Source organism: Hippichthys cyanospilos, chromosome 21 (assembly GCF_059441005.1).
Source record: "Hippichthys cyanospilos isolate Australia breed blue-spotted pipefish chromosome 21, RoL_Hcya_1.0, whole genome shotgun sequence".
In the NCBI taxonomy this organism is placed as follows: Eukaryota; Metazoa; Chordata; class Actinopteri; order Syngnathiformes; family Syngnathidae; genus Hippichthys; species Hippichthys cyanospilos.
In genome coordinates this window covers 11286621-11314620 of record NC_142389.1, presented here as the reverse complement: position 1 = coordinate 11314620, position 28000 = coordinate 11286621, and the positions used below count along the sequence as shown (strand labels likewise).

Genomic DNA, 28000 nt, shown 5'->3' with positions numbered 1-28000 from the left:
TACAGTACCAGTCAAAAGTTTGGAAAAAATAAATTTAAGCTATTAGCTCTTCAAAATGAACAGCTATGAACAAAAAGTCATTATATATATATATATATATATATATATATATATATATATATATATATATATATATATATATATATATATATATATATATATATATATATATATATATATATATATATATATATATATATATATATATATATATAATACAAATGTTCTTTTTGTTAACGGGTTTCTGCATCATGTTGATGACTTTTGCATTCAACAAAAATTCAGAATTATTATAAATAATGAAAAAAAAAAAAAAGAATTAGAGGATGTTCCCAAAGTTTTGACTGGCACTGTAAGTCATTATTTTACTGCAATTCTTACAGGTAGTCCATCTTTTCCCTTCCCTGTTGGTCCTGGGGGTCCAAGCAAACCAGGCTCGCCGGGTGGTCCTCGTTGACCTGCTTGCCCTGATTTGCCTGACTCTCCCTATTGTAAAAAAAAAAAAAAAAAAGTCTGTAAATCTCTGATGATGAGAATTGTATATGGCATTATTGTTTACTGTTAATATAGAGGAAACATACAACAATTTAGTTGCTTGATTTACAGTCTAAAGTTTTAAATATATAACATACATTTAAAATATATTATAAATTGTAATGTAGTACTTAATAGTATATTATAGTACTACTATAGTATAGTATACTACACAGTTCTCAATAAACAAAAAGGTAATTGGGCAATTATGATCCTTCATAAATGTGTATCGATCTGGTGGTGCATCATTTTAATCAGTACTTCAGTGACCCCTGTGAAATGCAGAGTTGTCCGATACTATAAAGTCTTTTTTGTTGTTGTTGTTCTTTACACTTATAAGCATATCATCAAAGCACATGTAAAATGAAATGGGTGACCTTGTCTCCCCTCTCTCCAGCAGGACCAGGAGGCCCGATGATGCCTGGTATGCCCTTAAAAAAAAAAAGTTCCATCATAAAGGGAGACATTGTAATCTTGCGTGTACCTCAAATTGTGTTTCTGGACCTACCACGTTACCCGGTAGCCCGCGAGGCCCTTGAGGGCCAGCTACACCAGGAGGCCCCTAGGGCAAAAACATCAGTGGTTACTATATTAATTACTGCGTACTATTAGACCGAATCATTTTTAAAGCTTCTAAACTTACTGGGTCCCCAACACGTCCCAGCTCTCCTTGAAGCCCTGTCTCTCCTTTTGGACCCTATAAGGAAAAAAGGACAACTCAGATATGACCAATGAGTTGATTGATTCATCAATCGATTAAATTATTGCTTGTGCCTTCACTGGTTGTCTTACCGGTAATCCAGGTGGGCCCTTAAAGCCTTGCTCACCAGGTAACCCTCGAGGGCCCTTTTAAAGAAAGTATTTTTGTTTGTAAACTTGATTTAATTGAGTGATTGAATGTTGTCTTTGTTATCCATTTGGTCTGTGTTTCTCTGTTTTTAAGCTACAGCATTCCCAAATTGCTCCATTTGTTTCAGAAAAAAAATAATAACAGTAAAAAAAATAAATAAATAAATAAATAAATAAATAACCAAGAATAATGAGGAACATTATGATTCCTAATGCCCAGCATCTAATTAGGCCACCAAAAAGAACTACCGTACGGTACTTATTCACAACGTTTTTGTATCTGTAGTGACATCTAGTGGGTATTTTTGCACATTGCGACATGTAATTTAGGAACAGCAAAAATTGAAATATAAAATACGGTACAGTATAATATTTTGACAAAATCCCACCATTTCTCCAGTCTGTCCTTGGTCCCCTTTCTCTCCTTTTTCTCCGGGTTTTCCCTTCAAATTACAACAGAATTTATGTGTGAGCTTACATGAACATAAAAGGGAAGGAACACTGAAATCATCTCTTAAATATTTTATATTTCCATTTTGAGGACAACTTTTGTTTTCTATTCATAGGTGTTATTCTGCTGGGAGTCAACTTACAGGTTCACCCGGCTCAGGAATGACACTTGCTACCTGCAAAGGAAAACATTCCAATGATATCTAATACCGCAAATATGGATTTATTTATTATTTATTTATGTTGCGATTATTTAAAGTAATTCACATTTCCGGGCACGCCGGGAAGTCCCCTGGCTCCTACTTCTCCCTGAAAGCAGCAGAAGAAGAAGACAATAAGGTGAAATCTATTAATGCTAAAGATTAGCATCATTTAGACGTATTAGATTTATTGTTGCATTTTGATTTAACAATGATATTTTCTTTACCTTGTCACCCTTTTCACCTTTTGGGCCCAATTGTCCCTCCTGTCCCCTGTCACCCTAATATTTAAAATAAAAAGATTTACAAGGTATAATTGAAGAGTTTTATATATAGAATAGAATAGAATAGAATAGAATAGAATAGAATAGAATAGAATAAAATAGAATAGAATAGAAAACGCCTAAGAAAAATGCTAATATTGTTTTTGTTTTTTTGTTTATGTTTTTTTTTTTTTTTTTTTTTTAATACTTACAGGATTTCCCCTCTCTCCTCTTGGCCCAGCAGCACCACCTACACCAGGAGGTCCAGCTAATCCCTGTTTCAAGAATTAAACTTAATTTCTCCACTCAAAACAGATATAAAATAAAAATCCATTCACTTACTCGCTCCCCTGGAGGTCCTCTTGGTCCAGGTGGTCCATCGTCTCCCTAAGGGTGCACATAGTCGTTACGTTGTGAAATTTGCATATGAGAAAACACATATTTAAAACACAGAGTGAAAAAAAGATGCCCTGAGTGTTTTTACGCAGTTATCACAGTACCTTTGGTCCAGGTTTGCCAGGAAAACCATCTGCTCCACGCTCACCTCTGGGCCCCTTTAAAGATATCAAACCTTAATTGCGATGTCATACAGTACTTCTTAAAATGTAATCATGTGTGACAGGTACGCTGCAGGTAACCTAATGTTAAATTGCAAAGATATCGGTTTGTTTGTATAAGATAGTTTTTTTAGTCCTCTAAAATAGTAATCAGACTTTAATCTGATGGCAATATCAGAAAATAACTTTTCCTCACTTCACTTCCTTGAAATTATCATCAAATGAGTTTGCCTATTTCAGTTAAAGGAACCAAATGTGGTTACTTACTTGAGTGTAAGTTAACAAATTCTGCCTTCAAATGTATGTCTTCCAATATGGCTCCTTGTCAGTTTACCAAATATGCTCCATCATGTTAATGTAGGGTGAGATATACGGTTCATAACTTCAGTATGGAACCAAATATTGACCTTATGTCAGTTGCAGTTATCAAAAATGGTTTCCTTGCTGAACACAGTTTCTTGCTTGAGTGTAAATTGTCAAGTGTGCTTTCTTCTGTCAGTGTAAGGTGCCAGATATGGTTCCTTACATCAGTTTGTCATCAAATGTAGCTCCTTATTCCAGTGTAAGATGGTTAATACAGTTTGGGTCCTTACATCAGTGTAAGTAAGTTACGACGATGGTTGTAATTTTAGTGTAAGGTTTTTAAAACATGACTCTAGGTTTGGCCATTTGATGTGGTTCAGCGTCAGGTACCAAATATGGTTCCTTACTTCTATGTAGGATAACAAATATGGTCCCAATTTTAGTATAAGAGACCAAATATGGTTTGTTACGCTGATATTTTTGAACACATTTGCTTGCTTATTTCAAAATAGGGTGTCAAATATGGTTACTCGAGTGTAACCTGAGTGGTACCTTGTTTCAGTTGAGGTTATCCAGTATACTTGGACTTAAAACGATACTAACCATGGCACCATCGTTTCCAGGAAGACCGTCCACCCCATCTTTACCAGGAAGGCCCTTTGAAGGTCACAGATGCAAAACATCCAAAGACGCAGACATGAAATATTACAGTGTTCATCTAATTAGATTAAATAATTTAAGTTAAACTCACAGGCTTTCCAGCTTCACCAGGTTTGCCGGAAAATCCAATTTCACCTGGCAGACCCTTTATAATGAAAGGGAGAAATTATTTAACAAACCAGCCAGGTATATAATATGTCTGATTATGATTAACGAATAAATACTGTACATGATTATATTTTGCTTACTGGTGGTCCAGTGTTCCCAGTGTTGCCGGGTGGTCCCGGGGGACCCTGAGGACCCTGCAAAATAAACATTTACAATTTGAATAGTAGTTACAAGTGAAAGCCTGTAGGAAAATTATCTGGCTCAACCTACACAGTTAATTTGAAGTGTGACGACGCCCTAGAGAAAAGCACTTTTTTTTTTTTTCAATTCAATTTTGAATAATTGAGCAGTCTGGACCCTTAAAACATGAAATAAATGTCTCGTGTTCTTGCTCATTGCTTAATCGTATGAAAATGAAACACAATCTTACGATCGGTCCGGGGAGTCCATCCACTCCGGGCAATCCACTTTCACCTTTTTTTCCCTGGAATACAAATTAAGAGGGAAAATGTACAGACGAAAAATGCATTTTTTTGCCAAAGAAGTATAACTATGACTCTCACATTTGTAGAGCACATACAACAGTTGACTGATGAATATTTTCATATCAAGTTAGCAATTTTCAGTAGTAAAGTTCTCAAACTTTTTACGCCAACTTTGTTCTCCAGGTACCACATTCATGATCAATATTAAAATACAGTGATGGAGGACTGATGAAAACCACTGTAACATGCACACTTTGAATGCCAAAACCAGTTAGGACATACGTCCCACAGCTTTAAAAAAAAAAAAAAAAAAAATCAAAGTTGGATTTAGGAATCAGCAATAACACGAAATGGCCTCCTAGCGATTACACGCCAATCCAAAGATTCTAAATGGCATTTAGCAACTTTTCCATACACAAAAAGCCACTACTGGGCTGACTATCAACAAGGTAGGTTACGTTCTACAATTTCTACTAAATTAACCGTCTAAAAAAAAAAAATGATAATGAAAGTGTTAAATATGGGAAGAAAAAAAATAATTTCAATGATGAACGGATTAAAACATATTGAACATAAAATTAAAAATTATTATTATTAATACTTTTTAAGTTCTAAAAGATTTTATTCAAATGTATTGTGCTACAAAGTTAAATACAACAGAATTAGGGAGTCATTATTTTCTGTTCCACTAGAGGGAGCCCCTGTTTTATAATGTGAGAATCACTGGTCTGGAGAAAATCTCTGTCTTTATTTGTATTTTGTAAGCTGCTATTGCCAGTGGTTTTAACATAAAACCACTGGGAGTTGAGATCCGGTGGGTGGATGCTACATAAAAGCAACGCATTGCTCATTAATTAGTGCAAAGAATTAACATTGAGGTTTTCTAAATCGTCTCTCTAGGCTTCGATTCATTTAGCAACGAGATTAAATGCTGCCAGCTGACACGGGCCATATGTTTGGTTCGCTGAAGAACATCTCAGGAGAGAAAATTATCCAACCGGAGCTCAGAAGCTTGTTTGTTTATTAGCAATTAGCTTATTTCCCTTGTGAGGCATAGCCTAAGAAGGAACCGGTTGGGAAATGTTTCAGTTTTTGGTGCAGAGCTGGATGCTGGTGTGGACGGATTCATGGTTGTATGCTGTAGAACTTTTCCAAAGTTTCCTCTCTAAATAATAGATGAGCAAGCTAGCATTTATGTTGCCCATGAAAATATCATTCTTACCCTTTGACCAAACTCCCCAGGTTCTCCTGGTATCCCCTGTGGTCCTGGTGGACCCTTTGAAACAGAAAGGATGGTGACATCGGTGCCTTTATGAACACCAACACAGTGCATGCATCTGAACATTTCATAACAGACTCAAGGAAAGATGCAAGAAGGAAGTAATAAAAGCCTTACAGGGGGTCCGGGTGGGCCGTCGGCCCCTGGAGGCCCCGGAAGCCCGAGCTCCCCCTAAAATTGGGCAAATGATCAGCATGTATTTTCACATTTTAATGAAAACCAAAACATGGCAGAGAGGGGAATGAGCACTGGCCCTCATGAACTTTTCCTACATTATGGTATGTTGCAGCAGTAAAATTTAGCTCAGCCCCTAAAAATTGCAAACAGGATATACAGTGATACAGATTCAAGAAAAGAAAAGTGGGGGAAAAGTGTATAACTTTTTAAAACTTGATTTAAAATAGAAATATTGATGTATAGAGTAAAGAATTCAGGAAACTTTATAATATGACTTGGAAGTGACCCATGATCTTTAAATCATTCACTGCCATTGACGGTTATATATGTCCAAGATCCGTCTTTAAAGGTTAAGTTATGATTACATTAACTCATTCACCGCCATTGACAACTGTGGAATTCAAGTATTAGTTTTAACTGGGCTGGCAAAGGATAAGTTAGTTGAAACTATTCATGCTACGTTAAGGCTTAGAGTGCCAATGACGTCTATTGACGTCAATCATCTGATTTTAATGTCAAGAAATGAGGTCATTTATGTACTAATATTTTCCTGGCAAATATTGACCAATAAAAATGTATTACTTGTAGTAAATAAAAATTGACATTTTGCTGAAGAAAATTTAACTCATTCCACTGCCATTAGCAGCTATTGCTGTTAAAGATGGATTTTTTGGGGGGGGTTGGCAATGAATGAGTTAGTATCTGCGTTTATATTTACTGTTGTACAGTAATGTTATATTACAATAGTCGTAACTCACCTTTTCCCCCCTTAGACCCTCTTTTTGGAACTGTAAAAAAAAAAGGTGACATCTGCTCAGGACTTAAATAACAAATGCATTTTGTTATCCCAGTAGTCATTTTCAATCAGTTCTTTAACATGTGTGTTTTTTGTCACTTACCACATCACCAGGTAACCCGGGAATTCCTCGCTCCCCCTATGACACATTTCCCACAAGAAGAAAGAGCACATCAAAACTAGAAACTCCTAAATTCCTGGGATGACACGATAACGAGTAGTTAACGGTAACTGCACTTGTAAAGCGCAACTGCAATGCATGCTGGGCATGTGAGTGTTTGTGCGTGTCTGCAGATGGGCGTAGCTGAACAAAGTCACTAATTGCAGACAGAAAAATGAGTGTGCTGACTTTTGATAGTATGAAAAGAGACCAGAGGAATGTCTGGAGAATTTAAACACATGATTAAAATGATTTATGGAAGGTATTTCCATTGATGCTTTTTATTTGGAGTGGGGGGATGGGGGCATACCTTATCACCCTTCACCCCACTGGCCCCGGGTAAGCCAGCCTGTCCCCTCAAGCCCTGGACAATTTAAGAGAAAAAAAAAAAAAATCATCATAATGATAAAACAACTAAGCTTTCCACTCTTAGTACACAACTTACATCTTTGCCGTGAAAGCCAGGTTTCCCAGGTAACCCATCTAAACCGCGCTCGCCCTAAAAAGAGAAGAGCTTTCAAATATTTGACATGATAATGCACTGAATAGAGTGGTAGCCATTTTCTTTTTTTTTGTGTGTGTTGTAGTACCAAAAATGATGCCTGTCCTTTGATAATACACATACATGAAAATGATCCAATTTCATGTAATTGTTACAAAAATCATTTATTTAATAAAAATAATGTACATAGTTCATTGTAGGTTGTATGCCAGCAGCGTGCAGGGGCATGAAAAAAATGTGTATCACTCAATGACAAAAGTTATGTTTAACCTGTGTACAGACTGCTTGCTATTCTTACAACAGATTAAAAGGATACTTAACTTTCTTAAATTTAGCTATACTCACCATATTCTTCGGACTATAAGCCGCAACTTTTTCCTCATGATTTGAGCCCTCCGGCTTATAGTCCAGTGCAGCTAATTTGTTGTTTTTTTTATTCATTTTTTTTTGCTAGCCACCAACAAGCAAATGTTTGTATCTGTTCGAGGTTTCAATTTATGGAACAACTATGAAATGGAACTGAAAAGATGTTAAACAATGGCTGTGCACAAAGAGTTTTAAAAATATATTATTTAAAAAAAAAACATTTTTCTAAATTGAATAAGAGAATGTATCAAATTTTCGATAAATTTGTGACGTGTAAATTTTATATACATTATTCAGTATATATGATTTTATTTGCGTATTCATGATTGTATATATGAATTATGTGCTATGTCTTTTTATGTTCACTAAAATAATCTATCAAACAAAAGGAGATATAAAAATGCTATTGAAGTATTGATTTCGATTATGAACTGCTATTTAATTTACAGTATTCTGTTAGTATTGAAAATATCCATCCATTTTCTATAAATATTTTGGGACTAAACATGCAGGCAAGTTATAGTTTATAGCAAGCTTATAGTCCAGTGCGGTTTGTCTGTGACAAAAATAATTTTTTTGCACAAATTTTGCTGCTGCAGCTTATATACAGGTGTGGCTTATAGTCCGGAAAATACGGTGATTTGAAAACTAAATTATTTCCATTAATACTTAATTCTTTTGCTGTCAACAAAATAAATTACATCACGTACGATACTCAGGATTCAAGTTACAACCAATCACAGCTTAGCTGACCAACCCAGAACAAAGGTGAACTATGATTGGTCAATACCTGAGCCTTAAACACATAGGGTGTCATTTTAGCTTGATAGCATGTGAAAAATGTACTCATAAGGGCATCAATTGTACGTGAAAAATTATTTAAAATCTAACTAAATATTGACAAAAAATGATATAACGTTTGTGTCACTTAAACTCAAGGCTGCCATGCATTTCTAGAAGCTTTTCAACTCACTTTGACATAGTTCCTCGTCACAAAAATGCCACAAGAAAGCAGCAAACCACCATGAAGTACCTCAATTCATACCAACATTGCTACTGGCACCAAACTGCCACAAGATGGCGGAATAGCTCTAAATTAAGCTGAAATGTAGTTTGAATGTAGATTTTTGTTTTAAATACAAAAATTTTATTTTACAGTTACAGCTTGATTTAAGTACAATTTCATATAATAATTTTAATGGATTTTTTGCGGTCAAAACTGCAATTAATTACAATAAAACATATTTTTTGAATGCAAAAACTTTTTGTACAGTTGAATTTTGAAATCATAGAGGTAAAAATATGTTTTTAAATGCAAAAAAAACTCTTTTTTTAAGTTAAATCAACTTGATTTCGGATTTTTATTATTTCGTCATGCAAATATTTTTTTTTTTTTACTGAAAAACCTTGAAGTAAGTAATTGTAAGCTCAATCTTAATACTTTTTTTTTTTACTGTGAATGAGGTAAATGTGATCATTTAAAGGTGGTTTTCTGCCAATCAAGTTTTTTTCCTTTATTTTTATTTTCATTGGTGCTGTATGCCTAGTTAGTGCCATACCTTTGCATCCATCCATTTTCTATATTAGAAAATACTTTGGCCTGAGCACAAAAAGAGTGGAGGGCAGGTTAAAAAAAAAGAAAAACAAACAAATGGAGAGAACATTATTTTGTCTTAATTTTGCGTAGGTATTTAAGTTGAATGTTCATTTTGAATACTGTGTGTGATCATTTAAAAAAACGTCTATCATCCAAATCAGTGATGCTCAGTTGAGGCCGTTGCATTCAGGTTTGCGTGGGAATTTTTACATTGGCTCTACCGCTGAAAAGGTCCTTTCTGAAAACACTGCAACAGTCGGCATGTCGCCATGTGAATTGAGGTCAGTTAAGTGACTTCAAGTCTCTTCACTTTCTCAAGTACTTCCCCACTTTTGACCTCCAGGAAATTGCTGACTTGCAGGTTGACTGACAGGCCGCCCCGTACTGAACATGTCACAACGAAGCTTTTGATGGCATTTCAGTATGCTGACAACCTGCTCCACATCCTCATTGCCATGTGGCAAAGTCTTCAAGGGTTTTTGTACAAATTGCTATTCTAGCGAAGGGTCGAGATTAAGTGGCAACTGACAGGTGGCGTGTCCCTACTAGCATCACGCTGATGAGCGTGTTGTGTGATTGAGGTGTTCTAGATGTTTTGCGGTTGCTGGGGATGTCAGCAAAGCATCTGCGGGTTGGGGAATTAGCTGTATGGGAGCCAAAATAAGCCCTCGCATATGAAGCAGACAGGAAGTGGGCTGAGTGAATTAAAGAAGTCACATCTGTTTGTGCAATTTTATGTCTGTCGGTGAGTGGAACGGACTCGTTCTCACTATGAGTTGTCCTCAGGCATGACCGCAATATCAACTTGTTTGACTTAACAACTTTATCGTTTCACCAGATGTTTGGACAAAAACTCGGCTTCTACAAAAATTTACTATGATTCCATATTTTGCGGGTTAAATACGTTTAAAAAAAAATCCTGAGGCAAGCCAAGTAAGAAAAAAAAAATCTAAGTAATGGTGCAGATCCATTCTCTGCGAGAGGTCAACAAATCACTGAGCAGTTTGGCTGTTGAATACATAAAGAGAATGCTAATCGAATATGAGCCATTAGGACTGAGAATAGGGTCAATTCATGTCGTTCAGGTTTTAAAACAAACACGGTGAAGCCGCATTTTCCTGTTTTGCTGCATGCTGATGGAATAAGTTCATAGAAGTAGTTCATATGGAAGATAGCTGTGGGTTTTTTTCCAAATACTGTAAATTTCAGACTATAAGCCACAACATTTTTCTCACACTTTGAACCCTGCAGCTTATATTCCAGTGCGGCTTATCTGCAGCTTTTTTACTAGCCAGCAGAGGGCAATCTTTCAGTCAACGAAGGGAGACAAAAGAAGATGCTATAAAAGTATTGATTTGGAATTTAAACTGCTATATTACCCACCACCAGAGGGAACTCTCCACTAGTAAACACAATCAGGCATGTTAGTGTTGTGTTGGTGACGTATTATAACAATACAATAAAGTGTGACAGTGTTATATTAAAAGTGTGTTGGTATTTCTCACTCTCACAAAAATCAATTTTCTCTTAAATTTTTGTTGCGGCTTATGGTCTGGAAAATACAGTGGTTAAATACTCATTTTGAATATGGAATATGGAATAATATTCCATTTTTGTTAAGTCGACAACTCCATTTTGCTGAACATGTACAGGAAGTAAATACATGAATAACTCACGCTTGGTCCTGTCGATCCTTTTTCACCTTTCTTCCCATCGTTACCCTATGAGCAAACAGAAGTGTTCATTTACGTTTAGAAAAATGAGCATTATCATCACTCAACATTGTGATGGTGACACTCACACTGACACCCTTTGGTCCTGGCGCCCCGGTATAGCCCGCATCACCTTGAACGCCCTATATTGTACAGCAACGCAAAATGACCACATTTCAATTTTGACATTACTGACAGATTGTTAGCTGTCAATTTTTCAGACACGGGGAAGCTTTGTTCTAACCCAGCTTTAATAAACGTCATGAATGATTAACTCATTCACTGCCATTGTCAGTTATCGATGTTTTTAACATTGATGTCTGTGACATTGTAACTTAAGGATTCCCCTGCAAATTTGTACAAAAGGCCTGCCCCACAAATCAAGAGGGATAAGAACGGAATCCTGTGGGGAATAAAAAAAATCTTGAGGTAATTAACTGAATCCTCCCAAATCCTCAAAAGTCACTGTAATTGCCAATAGATGCCACAAGATAGAGGCAAAGGACTACTTTTGCCTATATGAAGCTCCTCATCTCACTTCAAATTGTTTCTTTGGCATCTAGGTGCCAGCAGATGGTGCTAAAGCAATTTTGTTTTTACTATGAAAGAGTGATTGGAACGTTGTTTTTTTTTTTTTTTTTTTTTTTTAAGCATATGATGGTGTACTGGGTGTCAGGGGCGGGGCTACAGGGTAAACCCTTTGTGGCTCCTTGGCCACCCTCTGAAAAATTTCCTACTATGCCCCGGTTATTGTATTCGGCTACACTACACTGTGAATGGACTCTATAGTGGTGGAGGATCACCCACCTTTTCTCCAATCAGACCAGGAAGTCCTGGATTGCCATTCTGTCCAGCTTCTCCCTATCAAAACAATGATAAACAAGTGTAAAGATTTCACTTGATTCTTCACAGTAATTCACACAACCAGGATTTACTTTGTCGCCTTTTTCTCCAGATAGACCATCGATACCGGGAATACCGCTGACACCCTGTCAGATGATTAAAAAAACAAAGTCAGCACCGGTTGACGGACCATTTCGATTCAGAAAGCAAATCCGCTGAGAGTCCAGGTTCAGGAATGCCAGACCTTCTCTCCTTTTTGTCCAGGAGCACCTGTCAGCCCTATGCTGCCTCTATCACCCTGTTAAAATAAAACCCTTGTTATTTACGTGGAGAAAAACTCGGGCATGCAGGGCGGCAATGGCGTGCTGTCAAAACCTGTTAGCGCCACAAAAGAATGTTTAGTCAGTTGTTTAGGTATATTATAGGACTCAAAGAGATAGACACAAACACAGACAAAAATGAGAACCATTTGATCAAGACACTCAATGGTCCAAACATGATTTAAAAAATTGGTATAGATGTTACTGCATGCAATCTATTTTTTTTTTTTTTTAATGAATCTTGGATCATTCATAATCCAGCTCCACTGCAAGGATTTTAACGTGGAATGAAGACATATTGAAAGAACGTTTGAATTGGGACTTGGGACCTACTGTCTAAACTTAGTTTAAGTATGATTTATTGGAGTCTGCTATGGATGCAAGTTGTCCTTTGGGGGCATGTTCTGCTGCACAAACCACATCATGTGAACCAAGAACTGAAAGTACCTGCATCTTAAAGTAGAAAACCTTTTAAAGTAATGGCTTTAAAATTACACAGTGCGCAAAATTCTGTAAATTAAACCAATTGAGCGTGTCACACAAGATTGTCTTCCACCGTAGTTCTACCAGAGGCATATATAACCTATATAATTTGAACACACGTCATTTCTTTCATCCAAGATTAGGATAAAGACCATCTCCGCTCACAAGTGTCATTACTTAAAACAACATTTGCTTCACGGCGGAATTACCCTTGTGAGTGAGTCACGGAAGGGTGCAATTACAGGCAATGAAAGCGGGATGAATTCACTTTCACCCCATGCAACTCAATGACTGAAATTGCTGGGGGTTTTTTTTGTTTTTTGTTTTTTTTCAAAACCTCAGTGCAGTGCTGGCTCATGTCACAATTTTTGCTGTTTGGGCAATAAATTGTACACAGCTACGGCAAGAAACAGGAATGGTAGGCAGCAAAGTATTGTGTCTTTGCAAGCAATATATATATATATATATATATATATATATATATATATATATATATATATATATATATATATATATATATATATATATATATATATATATATATATATATATATATATATATATATATATATATATATATATATATATATATATATATATATATATATATATGTGTGTGTGTGTGTGTGTGTGTGTGTGTGTGTGCATCTGTGCATGTGTGTACGAAATAGTAGCCAGGTTTAGCATCATGCAGTAAATGAGTCAGCATGCTCTATCAAAAGTAGTGGTTAATAAAAGCTGTGCCACGCAATCAGCGACAACTTAACTTACCTTCTCCCCTTTATCACCTCTACCAGAGATGATGTTGCCCTGCAAATAATTAATCAACAAGGATTAATTATTATCGAGGCTGGCAGAAAGCCAGAAGAGACAGAAGGAAAGCATGCGGTCCGAAATGACATGTGTCTGGCAATCAAATTATTTAATTATTCTATGTTTAATTGTGTTTTTCCATACACTTTCTCCTTTTTCTCCTCTGAGGCCCGGCAGGCCGGTTGAACCTCGAAGGCCCGCTTCCCCCTGTAAAAGTGGTCCACAAAATGAAACAGCACTATAAAAGTGTGTAACTGCCTAGCAAACTGTGTCTAAAAGGTAGCAGTAGAAGACCTTTTCACCCTTCAGACCGGCACGGCCAGGTGCGCCAGCCTCTCCCTGCGAGAAATCAAAAGCCATTTCAAAGAAAGGTGCTGTGGGAGTTCAAGTCAGGTGGATGTAGGAAAGGAAAGAAATCATTCACCTTGTCTCCAGCAGGGCAGGAGCAGTTGGCTTGGGCACCCCTCTGCTGCTCCACCGTAGTGGGCGTTGGAGTGGGGATCGCAATAGGCGGAGCCTCAGTCACAACCTGCTTCGGACACTGGAATGAAACAATATGTACAGTATGTTATCTGACATTAGATATTGTTATTTATAATTACAAATAGACAGCAAAACCACAAAAAAGGTCATTCAGAAATCAGAGTTCACTGTAGGTCCAAGAAACTTTGAAAATATGAATGAATAAATTCATTTCGAACATCCATCCATCCATCCATTTTCTAGAGCTGCCTATCTCAGGCATGTAAAAATATAGCTTGTACATACAAAAAACAAAAAAGATACAATTGAAATTTAAGCCAAACATAAATTAGCATTGAGTCATATTTAGAGGGATATGCACCTCTGTAACTAGCATATTTTAGTATATTTTTTACATATTTATACTGTGTGTATATATATATATATATATATATATATATATATATATATATATATATATATATATATATATATATATATATATATATATATATATATATATATATATATATATATATATATATATATATAGGTGTATATCCCTACAAATATGACACAATGCTACATAATATTTCAATATAACTACTTTATAATATAGCAATATAAAATACTGTATATGCATATACCACCCTGCTATTAATATATTAATATAATCATATAATATATTCACATACCTACTATATATATATATATATATATATATATATATATATATATATATATATATATATATATATATCCCTATAAATATATACTCTATACATTATCACATTATTCTATTTATTGATTTATTCTTCATCATCCTGTTCACAAACTTCCTCTTACATATACTTATTTATATATAAATTTTTAAACATACTTATATTTGTACTTTTACTTCTGTAGCCAGACTGTTCCACAAAGTTTCCCCAGCTGTGTTTGTTGGGGAATTGCATGTCATGATATTGCAAGCTATTACATTATTTCACTAGAACCCACAATAACCAGTACGCAAAAAAGGGCCAAAAAAAATAAGAAATTCCATTGATGTGTACTCACAGGCCCATTGGGTAAATCGCAGCAGGTTTCCAGTTCGGCATGTTTGGAGTCGCAGTAAATAACCATCCTCTGGAGGTCAAACTGTGCCGTAAAACAGACACATGAGCGACTGCGTGCACTTTTTCAGATTGATGACCCTCAGAGGCACTCACATCAATCGGCACGCTGTCATACAATCTCTTGCCGATGACCGTCTTCCCTTGGATGTCGATGTCCTCCCTGTCGCCGATGGGCAGCGTCTGGATGTGTTTACAGTCCAGGTAGAGAGACACGGTCTTGGCCTCCACGCTCAGGGCTATCTTGTGCCAATTGCGGTCGAACAGGTTGTCCACTTCAGAGTTCCTGAACACGGCTCGGACGGCGTCCTTGGTTAAGCCCACGGCATTGTACTCCACCGCCTTGTTCTCACCGTCAAGTCTGATGGACACCTGACAGGACAAAGACCATTGTTTTGACAGCTGCCTGGTGTTATTGTGGCTTAGCTTTTCATATAATGTCATCTCAAATAATGAAGATCTTCACTTATTTACTGACCGATAGGACTACCAATACTCAATTCTCCAGAAGTCACTAATACCGATACAAAATACCAATACTGATAGTGTCTTTGTTACATCAAACCTTTGGAAAAAAAACAGAACATATTAAAGACAGATAATTTTAAAGACAGCCATATCTTCTTTTTATAAACTGCATGAAATGAATGTCACATTTCTATCTTAATTTATAACATCCACAAGCAAACAATCCTACAATGTTCTTATTTCAAGGATACCTATTTCAAGGATAGTATTTCAAGGATTCAAAAGCTCCTTGCAAAAAAATTACACATACTCCCTTTAAAGTCTTAGCTTTAAAACTCAAACTTCATATAATTATGAGTCAAACTAGGGGAGCAACCTTTATAAATTACAACCAAGCTAGAGATCATTTACTTTAGAAAGGTTTACAACAAACAAAAGTACAGTATACTTAATTCACTTTCTCCTCTCTAATAATACATATTCATTTTCTTGACCTATAAAAACCATGTCTCATTTCTTCGACAAAAAACAATAATAATTTGGTGGGCCTCGTGAGTTTACGACTGAGCTGATCCTAACCTGAAATGACCTCACCATTTCGAAGCAAAACCTAAAAATAGACCCATTTATTGCATTTTGGGGTTTGCTGACCCACCTGTGGGATTCCATATTTGTCAAAGATTTGCCAGAGGTACCAATCTTCTCGTCTTGAGGTTTTCCTGAATTTAAACGTTGTCACAAAGGCATATTCATCTGGCAGCCCCTGAGGAAACACATCTCTATGGAAAGAAAGCAAACTTTGCATTACAACAAATAATAGCAGGTTGAAGCATAGTATTAACTTCTCTTCTGACCATGTGTTAATAATGTTTTCTGCCTGTCAGCGGGTGGTCCTGTGTCCGCTGGATCCTGCTTGCGCAAGTGTGTATGTCTAACGTGCGTGCTTGCTGAATAGATCCCTGGGGGACTAAAAAAATGGACGAAGTCAAATGGGCATACAGTTTGCTGAACTGCAAGATATAGACTCCAAAAAGAGTTGATGAAAAAGCCAACATGTTTACACCGACACATAGCAAGAGTAAACAGTTTGGATTTTTAATTATCATAAGAACCTTCTGTAAAAATAAATTGGATAATTTAAAGCGCAAAAGCCTTGTCAAACAAGCTTTTGCTGTTTCAACAAGATTTCTTCTTACGACAAAGGTCGTTAATTATGGCTCGAGTTCATTTAACTTTTGGAAGGTTTAGTCTTGTTAAATTACATTCTATTTGTACAATAATATTAGATTGCTGGGAATGTTGGTGCATTGTAATTTACTTTAATTCATTACAATCTAGAATATATAGTCCCAAACAAAACAAAAAAAAACAGTGACTTTCTTTTCTGCATTTTTTTAACTAAACACCAGGAGGCGATATGCCACTGAAAAAAAAGGGAGACAGAAGAGGATGCTTTCGAAGTCTTGCTTGTGAGTTTGAAATGCTACTTTACTAGCCACAAGGGGGGACTGTCCACTAGTAAACACAACCAGGCATGTTACTATTGAGTTGATGCAGTAATTAAGCAATCTATGTAAATCGATGTTGAAAATATGTCGGTGGTGCTCATATTTACATCCAGGTATGTTCAGTTCATGATGTTGCTGTAACCAGGCACTTTCTGTATAAATTGCTTATGTTGCAACCCGCGCCTTTTAATCCAGTGTGGCTTGTACATGATAAAAATAGATTTTCTCTTGCATTATTATTGGTGCGGCTTATATTCTGGTTATGTGGTATATTAGAGGCTGCAAAATGACAATGTCATTGTTTATAAGTCTAATTATAGCTTAGCAACAAGCAGTGATGAACTGGCAATCGCATCTCATTTCATTTAACACAATGGCACAAACAATAATTTACAGTCCTAAACAAGAATAAAATACCATTGTGAATTTCTCCCTTTGTATAATATTAGAGGTTGCAAAACGACACCGTCATGGCTAAAAAGTCTAACTATAGCTTAGCACCAAGCAGTGATGAACTGGCACTATACATTTCATTTAACACTGGCAAAAATGCATGACTAAAGACCTTTACGAATGTCGGCTGCAGTATAGCGCCTACTACTGGCGAGTATGTGAAATTTAGTTTTGCTTTGGTAGCCTCCTGATACCTTAAGATAAACCTGGTATCAGCCATATAGCGATTCCTATTATCAGTGCTCGCTCTTCCCTCATTTCAGGCATGGGCCTTGAAAGTTCTTTTTTTTTGCAGACCCTAATGCAGAGGTTGTCGACTTACTCCGTCTGCTGAACAATCGGCATGGTGCCAAGCCGAACGTATGCACTATGACCCTCGTCAAGCCTGGTGCCCAGAATATCTCTGACACTGAAGTACTCCATCAGGTCGAAGCCTGCATGAGAACACAGTAAAAAAGAAGCATACATACGTCACTCCAGCATTGAGGTCAAGTAAGGATTTATATGAATGCCAGTGACACAGTGTCAAATGTTGGCTTGTGTGTTATAGAGAGAGGAAAAAACAAGTCACTATCACTGGTACACTCCTCAAATGGGAGCCTTTAAGTGCACGTGTGCGCATGTTTGTCATTTGAAGTGGGATGACCGCAGACCGTATATTCATGTGGCATGAAGGAGACACTCCCTTATACAATAAACAAACACCATCGCTAGGGCAACGTTTGCTACCAGTTTGTCCAGGTGACCTGATGGTCATTTCTTGACCTCTTCTTTATGTGGGCCATCACATAAGTACAAATTAAATTATGACAAGCCATTTTTCAAAGACGATCCAGAAACCCAAAGGACAAATGTTTTAGTGGATGTTTTTGGAAAAGCATTGAAAAAGGTAGAAGAAAACACAATTGATGTAGCATTTAAATGACAAATTAGTATCTAACCAGTATTCAAAAAGAGGTTTCAATCAGTTTAATACCACTCTGAGTTAAAGTTTACTATCGAAGTAAACATAACACAAACAAATTACATGTTTTATACATAAAAAACATAGCTTTACTTTAGCCAAGTTCTTTTAGCCCAGTGCTTCTCAAATAGTGGGGCAGGCCCCCCTGGGGGACGCGAGGTGATGCCAGAGGGACCCCAGGGAAAAGGTTTTGTTTTTGTCACGTGAAGTGGATAAATTAAAATATTGCAATAAAATATGAATTTCACAGGTTTTTGTTTTTTTTTCAGACTCTTTGATGCACTTCGTTAGTTTTTTTTTCTGTTTTAGACTAAGCTGTAACCTGTATAAACACTGTAAAAAATGAACAGAAAACAAAAGTTGATTTATATTGCTTTTTTTCTTTTGTTAATGTTAAAAAGGACACAAGTTTAGATATACAGTACTTACATTAAACATTTTTACAGACAATAATTTTAATTCTAGTCACACGCCGAGTGGAGGGGGGGCACAAGGAGTTTTCTCTTTCCTCGGGGGGGCTTGGCAAAATATAATTGAGAGAGCACTGCTTTAGCCTAATGCTAAAACATAATGTAAAATGCTAGTGATGAGCTGACAAAGAGCATCTATGGTTGTGGCAGTGTTACTCTTTAAAGGAGAAGTAAAAACCAACATTTTCTTGACCATAATAGGCTCTATGGGCATTTTTATTAAAATTGCATTGGTGGAATAGAGTAAGGCAGCAAAATCCACCTATTTTTATCTATGTCGGGGAACTGCTATTTTGCCAATTTCCGTCGACTGAAAATGACATCGCAGTTGCTCAGGTTTCAGGTAACAACCAATCAACCTGTTTTCTGAGTTTGGTCATGTGACTTTCACAAACCAAGCCATTGTTACTTTAGCAACAATGATGTCATTTTCAGACAACAGCAGATAGAAAAAAGGCCACTCCCTAAAATGGATAAAAATGTGTCGATTATTTTTTTTTTTTGCTTTTCTGCAATATTATTCATAATAAAATTGAGTATAATGGTGTTTTATAGAACATATTACCATTTAACACATTGTTTGACTTCCTGTTTAAAGCAGTGCAAAACTTATGTTGCCATTTTCAGCAGTTAAAAAGCTAAATACTTTGTCTATACTGAACTAATTTTTCATGTACAATTAATACCTTCAAAAAGACATTTTTCACTTGGTACTGATTGAAAATGCCCCCACATGTCCTCAAGGCTGAGGCAATGACCAATCACAACTCACCTGATTTCGCCGTATGGCCATGTGATGTTCACAAGGTAAGCCGTGATTGGTTGTTACCTGAGCGTACATGTAATATAATGTAACATGTATGGTTATTTTCATTCAACAGCAAGTATTGTTAAGGTACGTGGCACATTAAATATGTATTTTATCCAATCAATTAGACAAAATAACTTCTTCCCACGATAATTGCTAAATATCTTTATTATCCTATTAAAATATTAAAATGTGAATATTTGAAAACAAATGGTTGGGCAACTCAGACTGACATACACTATACTGTCATAGTTTTGATGTTTTCTGTGAATGTTTATGTAAGTTTCTTCAACAAAACAATCACTTTCTGATGAGAAGGTAAATTCAAATGCTGTTCTAACAGCAACATTAAAGTTATGAATGTAGATTACATTTGTCTTCATTTTCCTACCAATTCCACTGGGAACCTGTTGTTCTTGGTTGTTAAAAAATATAAACATGATGAATGTTTCCAGCTGTGTGATTTGACCCCATTACTATTTTTTTTAGGCACACGGCTCCGTTCATGCATAGCTGGCTTCCCTGCTCCCGGTCACCAGCTCGCATTGTGCACACTCGCACACCACGCCGCCTCTGTGTGGTTGTTTGGAGGCCATCGCTGCGCACAGTTGTAATTTAGACTGGCGATGCGTGCTGTATAATCAAGTCAGAAAGTTATTTTGGATGGCTAGGAAAACGACCATTTGTGGGGGGGTGGGAGGAGGGGGAAGGGAATCTGCGGGATACGCCAGATGAGTTCACGGACTGGTGGCCCCGGCGAGGGAGCAGATGTGAATATTTGCGGCACGTTCAGACGGAAGGTTATTACCAGACGAGATAAACCGCAAGTTTGTCTTGGTGGTCATGACCTGATATGTTGCTGTGATGAAAACTAATATAAAGTTGGCACTAGAAATTTTGACCAAAGTCACTCAGATTTTAGGTACTGAGAATGAGGGATTGATCAAATTGAGCAGAAATACGCCATCTGTTTATTTTCAATATCGCTCGTCCTATTTAGAGGTGATGCTTATCCTAGCTGAGTTTGCGTGAAAGGAAGCCACAGAGCAGCAAAAACAAAAAAAGATACTGTATCTATTCACACTAACATTCATATCAGGGAACTGAAAAACATGTAATATCTTGCAATCTTCAGGCATGTGACAATCAAAAGTCTCAGCAAAAACAGGTAAGGCCAAAATCTTTTAGACCATGAAAATTTTTTGATTGGATTCTGTTAAACAAATTTAACAAGAAGGCCTACAGTATCAGCCAAATGTTTACGAACAGCAAGTTAAAATGATCTCAAACACATTACAAGATGAAGAAAGTCACGCTAATAGATATTGCAATCACACTGCCATGCTCAGTCCTAACGTGGAGTCTTAAGCAGTCTTGCAGCCAGTTAATACTCGATCTTGTTCAGCCACAAATGAAAGCCATATTGCTTAAAACTATACCACTGCTCGTCCTTTTAGATAGATGGAATCATATCATTATATGAGGGCATTTTGGCAATAACACTTGTGGCGGTCGAGTGACAGAGCGGAGTGGAGACACACAGGTTGGGGATGGGTGGTGTGTGAGTGGATGCATGCGGGAATGGCCGTGAGACAACACAGGCTGAGCCTGGCCCTTTAAGAAAATAGGCTTTGCATTGTGGGGAATGGGCAGCGGAAATGAGCGGATGTGTAGTGCTCAGGGGTTCAATTAGCTGCCGCTCACCACATTCTGATGCACTGTGTGTGGTGTGCCGAAAAAGAAAATAAAGTTTGGGGAAAAGCCTATTTCATTGATTTCACTTATCACTGCGGTTTCCGGTCCCCATTCACCGCGAAGAATGAGGGAATACTGTACACGGTTGTGACATGAGAGTAATTTCCGGTCATAAAGCATCATCCACATCATGAAGCCAAAAGAGAAAATATGATGTGCAATAAGATGTGCAATGCTGTGAAAAATGTGTCTCTCTTGAAGAATCTAAACCATATTCCATTTGCTGGTTTTGTTGATCAAATGATTCCATCAATATTTCTTCATGATGCCAATTATTCAAGTAACAATTCAGTAAATCACTAGTCAAAAGAAGCAATATAGAAAGTGGATAATTTTGTATCATCACTGTTAGCTTATGTTTTATCACAGGAATATTTTAGTTCACTCTTCTTAAGCAATTGAAGATTTCTCAACATTAATGTTCAATGAATTATGTATGAATCTCAACCATAAAACCAATATATATGCATTAGTTTATACACCTTAATATGTGGAAAGTGCTGATGCGGTTTATGGCCTTATTGGAGATCTACTCTCTACTGAATACATATTACATATAAACCTAATATCTTGGCTTCAAATGGTGAAAATGAAATCATTTAGGTATTTTTAAATACAGTATATTGCTTCTATAAATAATATTTGTTGAAGTGCAGAACATATCACTGTGTGAAGAATATGATGTCTGTCCATGTCATCCAGCCACTGCTTGTCTTATTTCATTTATTGTGAGTGATCAATGTAAAACCTGACCCTCACCTCGGGAATAAAGACTATGATCCAGTTTAATTAATGACACGCCTCACGGGGAAACAGACCACAACCAGTGGGTGAAGACTAATTGACATGATTTCCCCCGCAAAATCTAACTCCAGCACCTCTCTCTCCATAAACGATAGCAGGAGAGCACAAACAGTCCGTCCATCTGTTTTTTCTCTTTGTGCGACGTACGTGGGTGGGAGATCCAGACAGGAACTCGCATCGCCCCGAAAGACACTCTTGTAACAACAATCCCACCTTTCTGGAGAAATGCTGTCCAAGTGTTCTGAGAAAGGTTTAACGGGAAAAGGGGGGACAATCTCACGGTACAGTCCAACCACCCCACCCCCGGAGAGGACTGCTTTAGAAGTCTCGCCTGTAGTCTAAAAGCCAATATCAAGTTATTTTTCTATTTGGGAAGTGCATGTATCAATAACATGCCAGTTACATGAGAAGATCACTTAAACCCATGTCAGCTTGATGCCACATACAGAATGTACTCCTCGGACACTTCATAAGGTACATCTGGCCAATTTCATGTGACTCAACATAAGAATGTATTAATATGATTTTAAAGGTTGAATTATATTTTATTCTGCTGAGAGTAGTTTGGACTATGCTTTATTTACAGTTTTTGTATTGGATCTGTTTGGAAAGGTGAACCTGATGAAGCCTCAGTAAAAATGATACTGAATCTTGGAAGCTGGGGGATCATATCTAATCATGTCATATAATCTCATATCATCTCATATCATTTTGTATCTCAAATATTTATTGATAAATATTAGTGTCTATAATTTTACTTTGACATTTTTAAAAAACTGCATTTTTTGAATATGTTTTGTTTAATTTGAGTGTTTGTTTGGTACTTACCTGGAACCTGTTGAAGGCCATTACTTGTGCTGTCCTGTTTAAAGCGATCAGGATGCACCTTCATGTTTGGACATAATACATCTGAGGAGAAAAGGAAACATGGTTAGGAACAGTTCAAGGAAAAAATAAAACATTGAATTTCAGCTGGCACAACTGACACAATGGGGGCGTGACACAAAGACAAAAATCTGAAGTTTACAGACAGCCACCCTAAAAAAAGTCAGCAATTGCACATAGATGGCATCATATGGCTGCAAACCATTTCAGCTTGACTAAATGAAGCTCCTCCTCTCAACATAGTTCCTTGTCTACAAGGTGCCACAAGATTTTGTCCAAAACTGTCAGTCAGTCTTTCAGTGAATGACATAATTCACAAAAAGGCACATTTTCAGATACTGTAATGAGAATATGTGGGGGGCTTACGGTCATGTTTTGAGAAATGAATGCCAGTGGTCTAACTTGTGAAGTGATGAATATAGTCAAATGGCCTTAGACTGTCTCGGAAAAAGGTGTTCATGTATGGGAGCGGAAAGGTTGTTTTGGTCTAGCTCAAAGGGGGCCCACTCGCAAGTCATTCTTGTATTTCCACACAGACGTATTTTACACATTGCGATGACAGAAGGAAAGACAACACCAGCGGAATTTAATGGCAGGTTTGCTATTTGTGTTTAGGCGGCAGATCTGTTACTTAAAAACACATCTTGTTGATTCTGTTAAGCCAAAGCAAGCATTAATTTGGCTTGGAGTTATTACAAGAAGACAGGAGGTCAGTGATGGTTGAACTTTGATGTCGTGACAATAATAACATTTAACTAATTCACTGCCATTGACGGCTATAGATGTTAAAGATCTAGTAATACTGGGCTGACAGGGAATGACTTCATCTTTCGACTTGTCACTTTATGTTGTTGGCATATATCAGAGAAAAAAAATGCATCACTTGTACTAAATAACTGACCTAATCTGCCAAAGATGAAAAATATTTAACTAATTCACTGCCATTGACAGCTACTTAAAAGAGCCATTTTTAAGCATGAAAGTAAGATTTTTTTATCAGTTGCTTTGTTATTAAAATAACAAGTACTTATTTGCAAGCGGTTCGGAATATTTGAACATGTTATTTTACATGAAATTGGATCAAAGATTTAGAAGTTAGGCTGTTTCTGGAGGATTAATATTGTATCAAAAAATAAAGGTATGCATCAATGTAGTGCTGCAATTGATTGGCATCAGCTAACTGTCAACATGGGAGGGAAAATAACAGATTTTTTTTTTTTGTACATGTGTTATGTGACGTTAATTGACAAAGTGTAATTTGATCTGGTGACAATGTACTGCCTCCAAAAGTGAAAATACACTTCATAGGTAGAGGTTGTTTGTATTGGCTTTTCAGGAAAATAAAAAGTTGATAATGTCAGGAAAGCCACTTAATACTAGAGATGTTAAATGCATTATAATTCTTTATTCTTTGTGTAATTTGACAGAAAATTTTGAGATGAAAAGATAAGATAAAAAAAAAACTGTATATATATTCGTATGGTTATCATAAAGAAAAGAATGTTTCAATTGCATGCTTTAGGTCAGTTCCAAAAAGTCTGACATATCATTCTTCATTTCAGCAGTAATTTTACACACATGTATCTATTTTGGAGAAAAGCAACGAGGTATTTTCTCAACTGCTTTTCGAAGCGATAATGGGACGAGACTTTATTGTCTGTGAAGCCCACAGCTCTCAGCAGAAATTGCACAACTGTCTGCGAGAGCCATGCATGTGCGTCACCGGCACTGCCATGACACTCGGCACGCCGGACATAAAGAGCTGAGCTACTCCCTGCACTTGTGGGGCTCCAGGCTATAATTTAGGGATCCGGCTGTGAGTTAAAATGGTAGCCATGCAAAAAAAAAAAAAACTCACATTATGGAAGGAAATATTTCAGACAGATTTTGTTGGTTTGATAGTGCCTGCAACAACACGGCGTCATTATTTGATCAATTTGATTCCAACCCATGTAATGTATTTATATGATCTCTTTGGATTTGGACTGTTCAAATGTGATATTTTGTCACTTCAGTGATGTTTGGTTATGTCTACACTCATATTCTCAGGTACAATTACTTTTTTTCTGCACGTATTGATTAGAAGGTGAAAGTAATTGAACGTTGACATCAGGGCGGCTGAAGTGGACACACTTAAAACAAGGAGAGCTGTAATTTTCTGGGTGAAAATAGTCTGCACTTCTCGTTTTCGGTGACTCCACCGCTGATATACTTATAGGCTCGCTTGTGGTCATTCAAGAGATCACGGAAATAAAAACTCGCTCTCAGGGAAGATTTCGCCTCCCGCTGTCGACTCCATTTAGGAAAGACTGCTATCCAAGGGGTCAGTTATGTAAGGTTAAAGGGCAGATGCTTTGAAATGAATAGCCAAGCTTTCAAAGAAATGAATGCTATTTTTTTCAACTGAGCAAAGAGACATGATTCAGTCACAGGTTGCATTGAAACCTCAGAATCAGATCTGATAGAACTACTGCTGTATTTTCTTTTTGTGGCATAAGTAACAAGGCCTTATTTTCTTCCCTCCCAGGGTTATTTTAGGCAGGAATTTTCATGTTGGAGTAAAGCGCATCCATCATTCACTGTGGCATATTTATATGGAGAAAAATAGTAGGGCACCAACCACTTAGGTAAGCTACATGCCAGGAAGTCCATAGGGATGTTTTCTGTCTACTGTCTTGCCTGTTACACAACAATTTGGCCATCACAAAGCATGTGCAGCAAACAAAAAGAATATAGCAGACACAACAGTATAGATTGACCACATGTTGCTTGGCAGAAATCTCTGATCCTAATCTTTAGTGCCACAAATGAAGACACCTGGCACATGCCAGTTATGCCCTCTAAGCTGTCTCAATGCAAAGAGAACTATAAGATATAAATACATAAACACTAAATCAAATGAATCACTACTCTGTGTCCTTATGAACACATTGTCGGCTATTTATATAGAGAAAGGAGGGCACACTACTTAGGTACAGTATGTAACATACAGTAACAGTAATACTATAGTGCTTCTGTCTGGGTATGTTATCAGTTTTTCTCCTGTATTAGGCAATTAAAAAAAAAATCTTTAGCTTATCTGTATCTGCCACTGTATTTAATGAAGACTGAGCATGTGTTGATACAAGATGGCTAAATACTGAGGATCCAAAAGGTCTACACACCCCTGTTCAAATCCTTGTTCAAGAAACATGAGAAGAAAAAAAAAACATAAAACTTTTAAAAATCCTCTTCTTGTGGTTAATGTGACTTATAAACTGTGCAATTTCCTTCAAAAATGCGAATGGCAAACAAAAATAAATTTGAAATGAAGCAGGCACACCCACTTAGAACTTGGATATGAGTATTTACATAATTAACCACACTCACATTCAAATTTCTACTTCTGTAAATGAAAGTCACACCTGTTACCGTTTAGTAGCTTTGCTTACTCCAAATAAATTTCAATTGAGTTGTACAGGCCATATTTAATAGTGGGAAGTTTTGTAATGATAAAATATGAGATTTGATACAGACATTTTTTTTCAAAGTCACTCCATCTCATTACTGATATTTCCTACGTAATCAGTACTTTTTCCTATTTCTTTTTCAGTGTGCACTTTATATCAGTTTGCTAACAAGTAAAAAAAAATGCAGTTAAGTTGAGAAGAATAAATAAATAAACTTCTTCTGTGGCAGCAGTAACCGCTACAGAGACATTTGAGTGAAGGAAGCGCCAGGGTTTGAGCATACACTCTGCGGTTAAGTGGGCTTTTTTTTTTTTTTAACTAAAGGCCGAGTGTGATGACGTGTTCATTGAGGATTTGGCGTTGCAAAGTGAATAATGCTTGACTTACTTTCGCACAACCTCCTCCTGAGTCGGCCCCTGATCTTATCGATGGCGTTGAAGTCCGTCACGTGGAAGACGTGGGCGTTCTTTGGCTCCGCCGCAATCTCCTCCAGCTCCACCTTCAGGGCCTCGCCAATGCCAACCGCGAACATCCTGATGCCGGCCTGGGCAGCCAATCTGGACGGCTCCAGAACATAATCCTGACTTCGCCCGTCTGTGAGCAAAATGGCCACCTTCTGGATTCCCCTGACCAGTGGCCTCGCTCCGTTTTGCTCCGAAAATATGTTTTTGGTGGTGTAGCTAATAGCATCTCCGGTCATTGTATTCCCCCCAAGGTAACGTATGTTCCTGGCGGCTTGCTTCACCTCCTCCAGGGTCCTGTATCTCCCCAGGTGGAACTCGGTGGTAGGCCTGTCACTGTAGCGAACCACTGCCACTCGAGTCTTGTCTGGAGCTACGTCAAAAGAATCCACCAGATTGGCCACCCATTGCCTGATCTTCTCAAAATTCTCCTTGCCCACACTGGACGAGGTATCCAAGATGAAGGCCAGGTCATAGTGAACATTTTTGCACCCTGACGTAAACAAAACAAGAATACACATAAACACAGTCTCTAAAGGTACTGGACCCTATTCAAACACTCCTACCTGCTCTCTGAGCTTCCACTCTTTCTCCAGAAAGAGTCAAGGCCAGGATGACCAAGACCAGTGTGATCCTAAAGCCCAGTCGGAATTCCATTTTGGTTTTGGTTTGGTTGTCTTTATCTTATTAGAACCATCCAAGTCTCTGGTCTGTGGAAACATCAGCAACATTCAGCTCACAACTGACAATTAAGAGTCGGAAACCTAACCTTAAATGAGCAGATGCTGGGCTGTTTTTATTGCAGAAAAGAAACCAACATGTAACTGGTATTAAAAGAGTTCTTTTGAGTACGTTTACTGACTTGTCTAATGCAATTCAGATGCTTTCCAGTCAAAACGGTTTTCTGATCTGGTGTCCAGTTTGAATCTCTTGGTCAGCTT

At 37.2% G+C, this 28000-nt stretch overlaps 1 protein-coding gene across 1 annotated transcript in view; it reads right to left on the bottom strand.

The window, feature by feature from the left end:
* Positions 1–27716, bottom strand: part of col22a1 (collagen, type XXII, alpha 1) — a 41988-nt gene extending 14272 nt beyond the window's left edge. Inside the window, exons 1-38 of the mRNA XM_088404849.1 lie at positions 27626–27716; positions 26986–27552; positions 23093–23173; positions 17786–17897; positions 16158–16281; positions 15131–15406; positions 14979–15059; positions 13882–13998; positions 13752–13796; positions 13602–13664; positions 13416–13454; positions 12086–12139; positions 11934–11987; positions 11806–11859; positions 11088–11141; positions 10963–11007; positions 7267–7320; positions 7132–7185; positions 6765–6800; positions 6624–6653; positions 5806–5859; positions 5632–5685; positions 4355–4408; positions 4065–4118; positions 3908–3961; positions 3760–3813; positions 2797–2850; positions 2639–2683; positions 2509–2571; positions 2261–2314; positions 2101–2142; positions 1977–2009; positions 1773–1826; positions 1327–1380; positions 1178–1231; positions 1043–1096; positions 912–965; positions 382–486 (exon numbers count right to left, since the gene is read on the bottom strand). Of these exons, the coding sequence (XP_088260975.1) occupies positions 382–486; positions 912–965; positions 1043–1096; positions 1178–1231; positions 1327–1380; positions 1773–1826; positions 1977–2009; positions 2101–2142; positions 2261–2314; positions 2509–2571; positions 2639–2683; positions 2797–2850; positions 3760–3813; positions 3908–3961; positions 4065–4118; positions 4355–4408; positions 5632–5685; positions 5806–5859; positions 6624–6653; positions 6765–6800; positions 7132–7185; positions 7267–7320; positions 10963–11007; positions 11088–11141; positions 11806–11859; positions 11934–11987; positions 12086–12139; positions 13416–13454; positions 13602–13664; positions 13752–13796; positions 13882–13998; positions 14979–15059; positions 15131–15406; positions 16158–16281; positions 17786–17897; positions 23093–23173; positions 26986–27552; positions 27626–27716 (3021 nt within the window). The remainder of the gene's footprint in view (positions 1–381; positions 487–911; positions 966–1042; positions 1097–1177; positions 1232–1326; positions 1381–1772; positions 1827–1976; positions 2010–2100; positions 2143–2260; positions 2315–2508; positions 2572–2638; positions 2684–2796; positions 2851–3759; positions 3814–3907; positions 3962–4064; positions 4119–4354; positions 4409–5631; positions 5686–5805; positions 5860–6623; positions 6654–6764; positions 6801–7131; positions 7186–7266; positions 7321–10962; positions 11008–11087; positions 11142–11805; positions 11860–11933; positions 11988–12085; positions 12140–13415; positions 13455–13601; positions 13665–13751; positions 13797–13881; positions 13999–14978; positions 15060–15130; positions 15407–16157; positions 16282–17785; positions 17898–23092; positions 23174–26985; positions 27553–27625) is intronic.
* Between the last annotated feature and the right edge of the window lie 284 nt (positions 27717–28000).